This window comes from Enhydra lutris, unplaced genomic scaffold, assembly GCF_002288905.1.
Source record: "Enhydra lutris kenyoni isolate GAN:26980312 unplaced genomic scaffold, ASM228890v2 scaffoldscaffold42, whole genome shotgun sequence".
Taxonomy (NCBI): Eukaryota; Metazoa; Chordata; class Mammalia; order Carnivora; family Mustelidae; genus Enhydra; species Enhydra lutris.
Genome location: NW_019154126.1, coordinates 5,626,782 through 5,641,770, shown reverse-complemented (window position 1 = coordinate 5,641,770; position 14,989 = coordinate 5,626,782). Strand labels below are relative to the sequence as shown.

The window sequence follows — 14,989 nt, the reverse complement described above, 5'->3', positions numbered from 1 at the left end:
TATAGCACTCTTTCCCCCACCACCCAACCTTGAAAATTCCAGCTGTCCCATACTATCGCCTCTACAGTGTGTGACTCCATTTAATGCTGGGCTTATCCTATTGGAGTTATAGTCCAGAAAGTGCCTCCATACAGAAATCTAGGGGTGATCATAGGGTATGCCTTTCTTCATTTCTCTAAGGGATCACAAACCTGTATTTCCTGATGTTCAGTGTCTAAAAACACTTGTATATACTTTGCCTACGTTTCTAGTTGTTTATTGCTAAAGGATAATTTCATGCTTTATTACTGTTTCCTGCTGTGTATATGCTGGGAGCAAAAGTCTTCCTATTACTTATTTTGATACTCAAGTTGTCTCTGATTTGGCCAGTAAATTTCTCTAAAAGCTGCCCCCTTAAGCCTTTCATCATAATGCTATAATTTTTTGAGCACTTTTATTATTTTCTGGTACAAAAAAAAAAAAATCTAGGTTCATCTTGAAATTCTTTGTTCTTAGTTTCAAACAGACTATTTTCTCAGAGATCTGGCTCCTTGTAATGGGGAATAATATTTAAATATCAATAGAATTTGAGATAGAGGAGTGATATCCAATTATGTTAAAATACCACATGGTTTTATTTTGTTTAATGGACCATAGGGGCCAAGGGTAAGGCACAGAAATCAGAAAGGAAAGCATTATAATAAAATCACATAAAATGATGTTTCTTAGACCAAAATAGTAACAGTGAAAAATTATATATGTTATGAAATAAAAAGTTTTATACACACACAAATGTGCCCACCTTGGAACTGAGGATTGGCCCACCTTCGGCCAAAATTTGTTTGGATGCTAAGACTGACAATATTGATTGTACACTCAAAGGGTTGAAAATGTCCATTACTCACATAATGAGGCCTTCTGGGACAACAGGGTAGTTCCAAGGCATGTCCAAAGGCAGTTTTAGAGAACAAGGAAAGGAAATTGATTCGGAGTTTTCTGGTGGTTGGATGGTGGGACTGGGGTGAGAATTTCCGTGCACAGATAAGGTTTGAACTGCCTGCCAGTAAGGGGAGCACCTGGGCTATTGTGCTGGGTTTCTGGATGTGGAACACAAAGGAAGCACCGTCAGCACTCCAGTCAGACATCAAAACGTGGAGCTAGACCCTACCACACTGAGCTCCTTCTAAGATTTGTTTTTCCTCCGAGTAGCTGGGGTTATAGAGTTGCCATAAACACAGTTGAGGAAGGCTCTTCCCTGGAAGAGTTTGGAGGCAAAGAATCAGTTTTCATTCCAGTAAGTTAAGCTTCAGATGTTTCCAAGATTTTTTTGCATTGGAGGTTTTTCACTTTCATCATTTGTTCCTTTTTGCAAAAATAAACTGCCCAGGAAGAAGGGCTCTGTCTAATTTGAATAATATATTTTTTACTAAAAATCAAAGTGATAATAATGTCATAAAAGCTTTAATATCAGAATCACTTAAATATATACACCCTCCCCCTTAGTAGCTGGTTTCTTTGGACAGAACAACAGACATGGGAAATAATTTGGAGATAGGTAAATAACACTATCAACATTGTTGATAATTTTCCTTGATATTTGGCAAAATGTTTTATGGGTAGGAACGCATGATAGCAATGAAATTGTTTTTATTAATGTGAAGGGCTTTCTGTTCAAAATAATCTAATGTAATATTTAAATTGTTATGTTTTTTTGAATTACGTAGCTACATATGTTTTAGAAATTTTTAAAAATTATGATTATTCTAAAATACTGGCTATATCTATTGTATAATATATTGGGATCTGTGATGTGTTTCCATTTAGAAGCATGTTCAAATTACTTTCTTGTTTCAAAAGAATTAAATTTTGGTTTGATGCAGTCTCTTTGGAGAAAAGCATCTTTTTTTTTTTTTTAAAGGCACTTCTCTTTTTATTGGTACCGTCTAAGTGACCTCCTTAGAGATATAATTTAATTTTTAAATTTTTTTTAATTTTTTATTAACATATAATGTGTTATTAGCCCTCAGGGTACAGGTCTGTGAATCGCCAGATTTACACACTTCACAGCACTCACCATACCACATACCTTGCCCAATGTCCATAACCCAAACACCCTCTCCCCACCCTCCTACCCCCGGCAATCCTCAGTTTGTTTTGTGGGATTAAGAGTTTCTTATGGTTTATCTTTGGAGAACAGCATCTTAAGAACCAGTTTTGTTTTTACTCCCCAAACAAGTTGGAATTGACAGAATCAATACAAGTGCCAACTTGTGTAAAATTAAATGATCTAGTAATTTTACAGGTTCTCAACAGTCCCATGAGCAATAATGCATCTGGTAGTCAACACTACCATTTTTGTTTCTTGGTGGTCTGGCTTGGTGGTAGTTGACCTGGATCACTGCTCTTCTTTTTTTCAATAGATTTAAAAAAAAAAAAAAAAAAAAAAAAAAAGTTCAGAAGACAATAGACCTGGGTCCAAATTGCATCTCTACTCTTAAAAAATCATCAAGTTGCTTAACATCTATAATCATTTATTTTTCATTTATAAATGAGGGATAATGGACATGCTCTTCATTTCTGTGTAGTTCAGAATTGCTTTAATGTTATGATTCTGAGTCAGGCTCTGTGAATGAAACATTAAAGGCCTTTTGTCTTACCCCCAATCTGCTAAAACTGAACTGGTCAGAAATAAAAATAGTTTAATCCCACGCTGCAAGAAAGGAAAATGTTAGCAATTAACCCGGACAAGAAAGTTTTGTTAGAGGCAGAATGCATGGTTGAAACTTATTTTCAAAGGCTTTGCAAGTGTAAAGGCCATTTAATTAGGCAATTTTGAACAAACAGTCCAGAAACAGCTTAGCACACAAAATGGCTAGAAGCCTTCAGAACACTAGTCTTCTCCCCAGTGGTTTCTACATGGCATCCCATCCATGTCCTCCCACTGCTTCCCTCTTAGCCGTCTATTTTCTAAAATATGGGACTGATCCAGGACATGAAAGCTTCTTTATGAGATTTTGTCAGCAGTTTTCAGCAACCAGAACACCATCTAGTGAATCCCTGTATCACCCCCCAGATCCAATCCACACCTGTCCTTAGCTCCCAGACAACCTCAGGCCATTGAAGCTACCACACAGAAATAAAATAGGGAGGCATTATCAGTTTCTGTACATACCGGATGGGGAAGACAGAAAGGGAGAAAATTTCTGATACTGTAGAGTCACAGCAACTGAGGAGTGGATAATCCTAAGTTGGATCTTTGAATGACTTCTTCTACTAAAATATTGTTACCCTGGTGTTACACCCTATTGTAATATTGGAGCAGGATAATTATAATATCTTAAGCATACACACTGAACTGGTTTACCATTCCCAGAACACTGTATTTCACTCATTCATGTATTTGACTAGTATTTTCTGATCACCTACTAATGGGCAAGCTCTGTTCTAGGAACTGGGGATAGCAAGAGTAGTATCTCTAATTAGCTTAACTTCTGTAGGTTGTACTATTCTTTTTAATTTTTTTAGATAGAGAAACTAAACTCATCAAGGATAGGATGATGCAAGTCTCATAGCTGAGGAGGATCAATACCAGGGTTCAAACTCAGGTCTTCGGAAACATTGCTCTTTATTTTAAGCTTTCTGGAGGAAAAGAAAAATCAGCAAAAAATAAAACTATTGTTGACATTTCTTTGTAGGGAAATTATTTCTAAAATTCTAGGCAATTGACATATATGCTTTTTAGAGAAAAATCTGTTATAAAGTTGAATATTACTTATATATTCATATCCCTGCTTCTTTGGAAGTACCAAATACACACACACACACACACACACACACACACACACACACATATATGTATGTATTTGGTTTCTGATAAATATTGAAATGCATGGGTGGTAATGGAATGTGCTTCCAAATACACCATAATACATATGCTCTTAGTATCCTAAAGATTTTGTTTCAGGATAAAAAATGGACAGCCTCACTGGCTTTCAGATCTAATTTATATCCTTGAACTTAGCTTGCAGGAAATGCTGTATTTGAGGAGACTTGGGGTACTTTCCTAGATCAATAAGATGATACTTGATTTTTTTTTTTTTTTTTTTCATTTTGAATAATCCTAGTAAGCGATCTGTTGGCCAGAGCACTGGACAGGATCAGGAGAGAAGAGATTGGTGTCAGATAACTCATACTCCTAAGAACACCATGTTTCTTTATATGTTAAAGTAAATCACTCTTACTAGCTTTTAAGCTCAGTGATGAGTTAGTAGTGTTTCCTCATCTTCGTTTATTTTCTGTTTTCTAGGTTCCTGCCCCCGTGGCTATCGGGAATGTCAAAATGGCAAATGTTATAAACCAGAGCAAATCTGTAATTTTGTAGATGACTGTGGAGATGACACGGATGAAAATGAATGTGGTACCTCCTGTACTTTTGAGAAAGGCTGGTGTGGCTGGCAAAACTCCCTGGCTGAAAACTCTGATTGGGCTTTGGGAGTTGGCTCTCATCAGAGCCTACGACCTCCCGAGGACCACACACTTGGAAACAAAAACGGTAGGTTTTCCTCATCATAGTCACAGTGTTGTCATCTTGTTGTCCTCCTGGATAGCTACTGGAGAGCTCCGGAGAGACTAGTGTGGGGTCATGGCAGGCGAGTCCAACGTTTGACGAGTGTGTTTGTCTCCTGGGGCTGCCATCACAAAGTACCAGAGATGTAAACCACAGACATTTTCTCACAGTGCTAGAACGTAGATGAGCAAAATCAAGTTGTCAGCAGAACTGGTTCCTTTTGAGGGCTGTCAGGGAGAGTCGCCTATTCCATGCCTCTCTCCGAGCTTCTGGTGGTCTCACACATTACTTGGCTTATAGGTGGCGTTCTCTCTTTACATTGTCTTCTCTCTATGCATGTCTGTCTCTGTGTCCAAATTTACCCTTTTCATTACCGGACAAGGGCCTACCCTGATAATTTCGTTTTAATTTGATCGTCCACAAAGGTCCAAATAAGGTCATTTTCATAGGGACTGGAATTAGGACTTCACCATTTTTGTGGGGTTGGGCGGGGAGACACAATTCAACACATAACAGGGAGTAACCAAAGTTTAGTATTGTTCTGATCGTTGTAGATAGATGATAATGTATGCTGCCATTGGGCACCTTTCCTCAATGACTCATCTTTATAATTAATAACCCTGACTTCTGCCACTCATTGGATCATTCACATGTCCTGTAGCTTTTCAGATTCTCAAATTTCTCATCCAGAAATGGAGAGAATCCAGTTTTCCCTGTGTCCCAAGCAGGGATTAGAGAAACGAGATGATACGTGTGAAGGGAAAGCAGGTTTGGAAGCTGTAGATGGTAACGTGCAAATTAACTATAAGGTCACACCTGTCAGATGTGTTAGAATGCCTCATTTTTGCAGTGAGTAGATGAGGTCTAGTCTCAGACTCCTTGGTCAAAGGACAAAGGATGTCAGCAGTAAAGCAAGGACCCTGAATTCCTGGAAGCTTCAGAATAGGAAAGAAGGTGTCTAAGAGTAGCAACTCCTCATGCCTATGATATAGCAAAACCCTCCAAGCCAAACTGACCACACCAGAGAAAGGAAGTTCTGAGCTCCATGCAGACACTCCGCTGTACATGTAAAAAATGTTTCAAATATTTGGATACATAAATATAAAACTCAGGGTCTTCCATGTAACATATAAGATTCTCAGCATTTTATTTTTGCTCTCAGTAGATGACTGCATTTTTGGAAGTACATTGTAATTCCTTTATTTTTCATAGATAATATCTTTGCATTGTTTTACAAGAACTGGAAGGTATAGCGAGTCTGTTAAATGATATCTGTAACTATGTTGTTGACTCAGTCACGTATATATCCTGTCACATCAGTTAATCTGCATACTGTGAGGTACTTTGCTCAAAGCACAGACAGTTGGAAATTGTTCTGTCCGTGAGCTAGAAGCAAGGCTATTCGATTTTCTTTCTGTTTCAAATGCAAATGCCTTTGGCAGCTCATATTCTATGAACTATAGTTAAAACCCCTAACTAAGATGGAAAAGCTAAAATAATCCCCTCATTGTTTCTGTCGTATCTGAATGCTGTCCTCCTTCCTAGGGCACTTCTTGTACCTGGAGGCCACTCCGGTGGTCCTTCGGGGCGAAGAAGCACACCTCAGGAGTGCTGTGTGGCAAGAATCCAGCACTGCCTGCACCCTAAGCTTCTGGTATTTCATATCTGCAAAAGCAACAGGCTCCATTCAGGTCCTCATTAAGGTAGGATCCTTGTCCCTGATGCCTCTCAGCTTAGCGAAGGTTCCTACAGGCAGCCTCTGGCCAAAGGGAGTGTTCACAATTCAGCTACCTTGACCAGAGGACGCTTCTTTCATCATGGGGCACTTCTATTTGGGGTTCAGATGCTCTGGGGGGTTTGATAAGCAGGGCATGGGAACTAGCTTGGAGCTCAACATCAGACTCTGTGGTTATGACTGAATCCCAGAGATTCCTTTTATGATAACATTTAGTCGAAGACTCAGATTTCTCCTTGCCATCTCGGCATTTCCTTCCCAGTAAAAGAGATTCGATTATCTGTACATCTTAAGGGAGAATGAGTATCCATTTTTAACTCCTGTGTGAGCAATCACGAAGGGAACTAATATTAGACATTTGGGTTCTAACCATACCTTGCCACGGACTGAACCGGTCAGAAGAATGATCAAGGTGGGATTACATTGAACTGCTTATTAACTATGACACAATAATGCATTTTCTTAGAGAAATTAATTGGATGTTTCTGTCAGGGCTTTAATTTAGTATAACAAAGTGACAGTGTTCAGGGAGCAAAATAGCAAAGTATATATTAATATTAATAGGACTTGGTTCATATACCTCTATTCTTTGACAAGTTAAAACAGCAGGAAAAAGGAGATGAGTTTGCGTGTGTGTGTGTGTGTGTGTGTGTGTGTGTTCATTTAGAGAATTTGGTTAGAATTCCAAGAAAGCTGATTTTAGAAACATGCTGTTGAGGCCACTGCTGTTTTTTCACACATGAGCTTGCCTGGAGTGGCCTAATGCCATCGGAGAATGCCTAACTAGAGTGCCACAGGGCTCTGATGTCTGACGCAATGATGGCTGCATAGTCCGTGTTTTATCCGAAACCTGAGGTAACTTCATAATTTTGGATTCTTCTATAATCAGAAATGCTGATAAGATACATGCAGCAAATACCACAGTGAATTATGCTTCTATCTAAATAGAGAAGCCTAACTGTAGTGCTGGAAGTTCTCACAAGAGTCTTTTGCTTGTACATTACTGAGCATGACGCTTGGTGACACAGTGAAGGATTTTGCATGTGAAGGACTTTGTACCCCTCTGTGGGTTTCACTGTTGGTATTTGCTCCCCTCATGTTCACCTTTAATCTTACATCTCAGTAACAAACTTTTTATTACTGTGAAATGTAAAATGAAGCTATCTTGCGAGGTAAGTCTTCCTGTGAAGTCAGGTTGAACTCCTGTGGTTCCTCCAACGGATTTCTATGGGCATTTCACAGCATTTTTAAGGAACTATCTTCCTACCATATTTTTTAAAACACAGTAACACTTGCTCAAAAGAGAAATCTTTCGTCGTGTATATTGATTTTACATTCAGGATCTTTAGGGCAGTCATTTTTTTTTTGGTAATTAATATGGTAAGTATTTTTGATCATCATTACAAAGTACTTCTTAGGCTGCTCTCTGTGTGGAACCATGCTGGGTTTTAACCTGCTCATTAAGTTGAAAGCTTCCTAGCCAGATGGCAAACACAATAGGGGCAGGGATTCTGCCTTTTCTTTCTCTACCTCTTCCTTTTGAAATGGTCTCAATTTATGCATGTGTTGCCTCTGGCTCAGTCTCCCCTGTCTGTTCTCAGGAAAGTCTCCTTCTGTGTTTCCCTCTTTTGCCGCCTACCAAAGCTAACACAATCTGGCAAATTCAGCTTTTCACAAAACTTTCCTTGACCACTTTTGCCCACCACGATTACTCCTTCTCAGAGTGTCCCTCATAGCTCCAGAAATCTTCTTTCTCACTAAAGGTTCAATTATATGTATTCTATTCAACAGGTAGGTCATAAAATTGTGAGAGCAAGACCTTGAAGTTTTAGTCTTTATGTCCCTCTGAGCTCTTCAGAGAAGGGACTGCAGGAAAGGAGAGATGTCCTCCTTGAGCTCACGGCCAGGCTCAAGGCATCCCTTTTTGGGACAGTCCTTATGAAGGAATGACTGTTATGGGTAACATGCACAACAATAAATTCTAGTCTGGGGAAGCAGGGGTGGTGGTTCAAGCTTAGGAAGACCCTAAAGACAACCCCTTCCTTTATATACAACAGATTTATATCTACATATGTAATTTTCCTCTGTAAACAAACAAAAACCCCTGAGAACTAGACGACTAGCATTTCCAGAACAAAAGACAGAAGAGACTTTGAGAAGGACAGGAGAAGCAGAGACACATCCTTCCTGGAACTCTACCACAGATGCAGTGATCCCACAATGGGAGGGATCCCCAAAATTTGGAATCTCCCTCAGGGAGTAAAGAGCTTGTTCCCCACGTCAGGCACTCTGACCTTGAGTGCTAGCACCAGAAAGATGAGCCTGCTAAATATCTGATTTTAAAAATAAATGGGGATGAAGACCAGGAGAAACATCGAACTGTAGGGAACATATACCCCACTTGAAGAAGGCTCACTGCAAACCCACTCACACTGAGATCTAGCACAAGAGGAACAGACTGAAAAGTACCTAGACCATAAGCAGGGGAGATCCGTTTACTAATTTTAATATGACTGCCAGGGAAGCGAGAACGTGTGAGGATTTTATCCAGGGCTGGTGCCTGCCATTTTTGCCAATCATCCTAACTCCCTGGTGACAGAACATGGGTGCCATTTTCGGTGCCCTCTCTCTAGCTAACGCACAGAGGGCATGGTCCGCCCTCCCCGTCATATAACCAGACTGGGGGAAGCACCCCATGTTCCACTCACCCTGTACATTTCAGAGCTGCAGCAAGGCCAGGCACGTACCAGGAACCCATCTTCCCCATGCAGTAGTCAAGGCACAACCCGGACAGATGAATGCCCTGGACCCCAGCCACCCTGTGCACAACTGAGATGGGTCAGCGATGTAAGCCCCGATCTCCCTGCACAGCAGCTGTGGCTCTGAGCCAGCATAGTCATGCAGTCCATAGAGTGCCTGGTTCTGGTGGCCAAGGGAGGTGGTGCTTCTGGATCCCATGCAACAACTCCTCCATAAGACCATCCTTTCAAGACCAAGACGGGTAGCCATTTCACCCAATATAGAGAGAGAAATAAAGAGAAACAAAATGAGCAGAGAGAAAAGTTTATTCCAAACCAAACAATAAGGGAAATTCTCAGAGAAAGACCTTAATGAAACTGAGATAAGCAACACCCTTAATAAAGAATTCATAGTAATGGCCATAAAGATGTTCACTGATCTTGGTGGAAGAACGGATGAACACAGCAGGAATTTCAACAAAGAGATAGAAAAATAGAAGAAAATAACCGAGCAGAAGTTAAAACGGCACTGAGAAATAACACTGTAGGGGTTCAACAGCAGAACGGATGGAATAGAAGCATGAGTCAGTGAACCAGAAAGAGAGCAATGGAAAACACCCAATCACAGCAGGAAAATGAAAGCAAAAAAGAATTTTCAAAAAGACAGGACGCCTTAAGGGACCTCCAGGACAGTATGAAGCAGAATAACATTTTCATGATAGGAGTCCCAGAAGGAGGAGAGGAGGAAGGGCCAGAAAAATTCTCGAAGAAATGATGGCAGAAAACTTTTCCTAATTCCGGGAAGGAAACAAATATCCAAGTCCAGAAAACCCAGAGAGTTCCAGACAAGGGGAACCCAGGGAGGCCTGGGTGGCTCAGTCAGTTGAGCGACAAGCTCTTGGTTTGGGTTCAGTCGTGATCTCATGGGATGTGGGATCGAGCCCCACATCAGGCTCCCACACTCAGCGGGAAGTCTGCTTGAAGATTCTCTCCTTCTGTTCCTCCCTCTGCTCTCTCTCTCAAATAAACAAACAAACAAATAAATTTTTTGAAAAAAGAGAAAAGATGAACCCAAAGAGAAACACACTGAGACACATTATAATTAAAACGGTAAGAATTAATAATAAGGAGAAGATATTAAAAGCCAGAGAAAAGCAACACACTGTATGAAAGGGAACCATTATAAGGTTACCCGCAGGTTTCTCAGCAGGAAGGTTACAGGTCAGAAGGTTGTGCACTGCACAATAGATGCAAAGTGCTGAAGGGAAGACTCCCAACCCATTCAGAGTTGAAGACAAGATTAAGAGTTTTCCCGGAAGCAGAAGCTAAAGTATAGTTCATCACCACTGAACCCGACCATACACATAGGGAATGTTAAAGGGGGTCATCTAAGCTAAAAAGAGAAAGGCACAAATGCTAGTAGGAAAACACATGAAGTTGAAAACCGAACTGGAAAAGACAAGTCATCAAGATACTGATTTACACCTTACAAAGCGAGTATAAAAGGTAAAAGACAAAAGTAGTAAAATTAGCTAAAACTGCAATAATTAGTTAAGGGATAAATAACACAAAAAGATGTAAAATGTGTCATCAAAGATATAAAATGCAGAGGAGGGGAGTAAAAATATAAAGCTTTGGAATATGTTCAAAATTAACTTACTGCCAACTTAAAGGAGACTGTTAAATATGTCTTGTATGTGAACCTTACAGTAACCACAAATAAAAAACTTAGAGTTAAGAACACAAAAGTAAAAGACAAAGGAATCTAAATGTAAAGAAAATAAACACAAAGGAACAAACCAAGAAAAGAACAGAGGTGAGTAACAAAAATAGCCAGAAAGCAATTAACAAGATGACAGTAAGTCCATACTTAATTACTTGAAGTGTAAGTGAACCAGTCTACAATCAAAAGACAGAGTGTGGCTCAATGGATATGAAAAGCAAGATTCTTCTATATGCTGCCTTATCAAAATTTCAGTGAGCTGTCACCTCAGACCTGTCAGAATGGCTTTTATCAAAAACACAAGAAATAACAAGTCTTGGTGAGGATGTGGGAGCCCTCATGCACGGTCGGTGGGAGTGCAAACTGGTGCAGCCACTGGAAAACAGTATGAAGTTTTCCTAAAAAAATTAAAAATAGAACTACCATATGATGCAGCAATTCCACTTATGGGTATTTATACAAAGAAAGCAAAAACCATGATTGGAAAAATATATATATGCATGCCTGTGTTGATGGCAGCATTACTTACCATAGCCAAGATAGGGCAGTAACCTAAGTGTCTGTTGAGAGATAGATGTTAAAGAAGATGTGGTTATATTTATATAACAGAATGTTGTTCAGCCATAAAAAAGGGGGGGGGGATGAAATCGTGGCATTTGCAACAACACAGATACACCTTGAGGGCATTGTGCTAAGTGAGTAAGTCAGAGAAAGACAAGTACCATATGATTTCACTTATGTGTAGAATCTATAAAGCAACTAAACAAAACCAAAGAGAAAGATGGACTCATAGATACAGACAACAAACTGGTGGTTGCTAGAGGGGAGGGGGTCAGGAGACAGTTGAAATAGGCAGAGGGGATCAAGAGGTATAAACTTCCAATTATAAAATAAATAACTCGTGGGCATGTAATGTACAACATAGGGAATACAGTCAATAACATTGTAGAAAGTTTGTAAACTAACAGATGGTAACTAGTCCTCTCCAGGTGATCATTCCATAATATGTAAAAATATCAAATCAGTATGCTATACACCTGAAACTAATATAATAATGTATGTCAATTTTAATTCAATGAAAAGTCTGATTTGGAAAATTTGTAATCTTAACTCTGAAATGTATACATGCAATCGGATGCAAAAGGCACACAACCATTAAGCAATCGTTTAATGACACTATAATTTTAAAGGACAGTATTGATTACACATCACAGCCACAATAGTAGATACATCAACTCTTAATACAATTTCCTGTAATTCTTAGCACAGCCCTCTGAGTTAAAGAATGTGAGCCCTATTTCACTGAAGGTGGGCCAAGGGGTCTCATAGAAATAACCTGCCCATCCTATGGCTACATAACCAGTTAAGTGACAGACTGGGACTTTGAATCCTTATGTTCTTACCAGGAATTTTTCCACTGATGTTAAAAAGTTCTGCTTTTTTAATGAAATGCAGATTCTATTTTAGTGAGATCCATTTTCATGGGATGAAATCATGGAATATTTTCTTTTTTAGGAAAACAAAAGGAGTAATAGTTCTTAGCATGGGTATGTATGGTCCTTAAACTACTCCTGTGATAAAGGTGTGAATTTAGGAAAATACCAGGAAAGCAATGCTATTTGTTTAGGAAACAATTAGTAAAGAATGGTGCAATTTTACTTATTCTGTATATTATATTTTTCTTCTATATTTCTTGCTTACAGTCACATGAGAACTCATTTTCACTAAAGTGATGTGTTTGGAGCAAATGTAATGTTTGTGTCTTGAAGTGATGGGTGAATTACAAGAAGATGGGAAAATATTTTATTGAGAAATTAATTTTTCTTTCCTTCAAGTTTGCTTTAGTTATATGTGTAAAAAATATACACACATACACACACAATGAATTTTTCAAGAGAAATAACTTTTTAAAATATAACTGAATTTCTTAAATGAAATGAATAATTTAGTACATAGAAGGATATAACGATAACTCATTTCTTGGGCCAAACCAATTTGTGACTAGGACTTAGTGCATGGGGACTAGTTGGGATCTCTGTGATTTTGTTCCCTTCGTTTATGGTGAGTCAGTCAAAACTCAGAGGGACTTAAGTTAAAGGTTGTAAGAAAGTGGATGAGCTCAGACTTGAACTCAGGTGATTAAAAAGTTAAGATTAGAATATTACGTAATCAGTTTTGTTTCTGTCTTTCTATGGAGGAAAGTTGGATGTTGGTAATTTAAATTAAAATACATTGGCTGAGTCTTTTTCTGAATTTAGTGATTCTTTTTTTTTTTTTAAATAGTATACTCATTCTTGATAACATTTATCATTTCTACTTACCTTTTACTTTTACTCATTTACATTCAGCATTAATTTCTCACCAAATATATTGCTTTTCAGACCATCTAAGATTTAAAGCGAAAAAATGAAACAAGTACTCGGGTGGAACAGAGTTGCATTACATAAAAGTCAACTTGGTTTTACAAATATATTTAATTTTACCTATTTATATAGTGACTTGTTTTATGATGGGGTTAATCAACGATGAGTAATATGTAGATTTTAGTACGCGATGAAGAATTCAAAGGGGTTTTTAAATTTACTGGTGTTTGACGATTGGTTTTCTTGGGTTAAAGTCTGTCTAGCCTCATTAGGAAACAAAGAACTTTTGCATCTTTTCAGCTAGCCATTTGAATAAAATTCAGGAACACCTGCTACCGGAAGAGCATTATTGTTTTTTTGGAACCACTCCATCTGTAATAAACTGTTGATATTTTAATCAAGATGACTGTGTGCTGTAGGGAATTTTAACATATTTGACCGAAGGCATTCAGGGCTGTTATACTGTTGTGATAGAAAAAAAAAAAATAATTTATTCAAAACAGAAGTGGAGAAAAATAATGTATTTCAGGAGACTCCTGATTATAGCAACCTAGTTACGCTGAAAGACCATTACTAAATTAGTTCATTGTTTTATCTTGCCTAGTGGTTCAGAGAATTTGAGAGCAGATGGGGTCGCCGGTAATTTGTTTAATTTAAACTATTCGTTTACAGATGAAGGGGCTAAGATTAGGAGGTTATATTTCTTGCCCCAGCTCACATGGTATTTAAGAAAAGAATATGAATCCAGTTGTTTTTTGTGGTTTTGTTTTTTTTTTTCTGATTTCTCATTTAGAGTTCTGCTATTTGTCTACCTGGAATTTCTATCTGAAGATCCTATTCAGTATGGAAATACAGATTTTGTTCACTAGGCAGTGAAAAAGGTCAAGTCAACAAATGAAAGGCCAGATTCCTTTCCCTGCTTAGAAGACTGTGGTCGTTCTGACTGCTTTTCTCCTCAGTCCAGTGAACAATGAACCTCAGTTGTGTGTAGGGTTAACCGACAGGAGTGAACATTCCCTCTCCTTCCTGAGTCACCACTACGCCCTCCCCTTGCCCCCAGAATGCTCACCACAATCTCATCTGAGGAGATCGACATCTAATTGCTAACACTACAAGTGTCCAACACTTGGAGTGTGTCAGATACTTTTTCGGGTTTAGGCGTATTTTGATCTCCTCAGCCTACTGAACATCTGATCCTATTTTAGTCATCTTGGCATTTTATTCATTATTTCAGAGGAAAGAATGTAGGGAACATGGATGGAGAGGATACGTAGAATCTGAGTATAGAAAATTGATTTCTCAAAGACTGTCTAATAGATTTTAGACCATAAATCCATTAAACTAAGTCTTTAGTGCCAAAACTTCTCTTGCTTTTCCTGAATTGTTTCAGCATGTTAGCAATTCAATCTGCATAATTTTGGCTATATTCTATTATTGACCTGGAGCAAACTAAGAGGGAAAGCAGTTTGATTTTTGCATTTTAAACTCCAGCACACAAGATATCAACACCTCCAGAGCTTTATTAAATTAATTGCCACAAGCTCACACTGCCCTGATTTATATAAAAATCAATGTTTCTTTTTATCATCTTGGAGAACATGGCAATATTTTTTCCGGGCTTATTTCTGACAGATTTTTCTAAAGTTCTTGCTCCCCCACCCCACATCACTTACCTCTTTCAGATGCCTCAAATGCTGAAGAGAGGGTTTCTGTTCAGATGCTAACAGTTTCATTTAATTGCTTCCAGTAGTTTTGCTTTCAGGAGAATCCTATGACCAATTCTAAAGAATGGTATTTTCATACCCTTTCTGCTATTTCCCTTCCATTTCTCCTCCCACTCCTGGTGCCGCTCTTGTGATCAGTTCCCAGTTATGAACTGATTCC

General features: G+C 38.6%; 1 protein-coding gene across 1 annotated transcript in view; it reads left to right on the top strand.

Moving 5' to 3' along the window:
- LOC111155577 (MAM and LDL receptor class A domain containing 1) overlaps nucleotides 1-14,989 on the top strand; it is a 757,926-nt gene that overhangs the window by 414,346 nt on the left and 328,591 nt on the right. Inside the window, exons 27-28 of the mRNA XM_022515825.1 lie at nucleotides 4,286-4,531; nucleotides 6,092-6,249. Of these exons, the coding sequence (XP_022371533.1) occupies nucleotides 4,286-4,531; nucleotides 6,092-6,249 (404 nt within the window). The remainder of the gene's footprint in view (nucleotides 1-4,285; nucleotides 4,532-6,091; nucleotides 6,250-14,989) is intronic.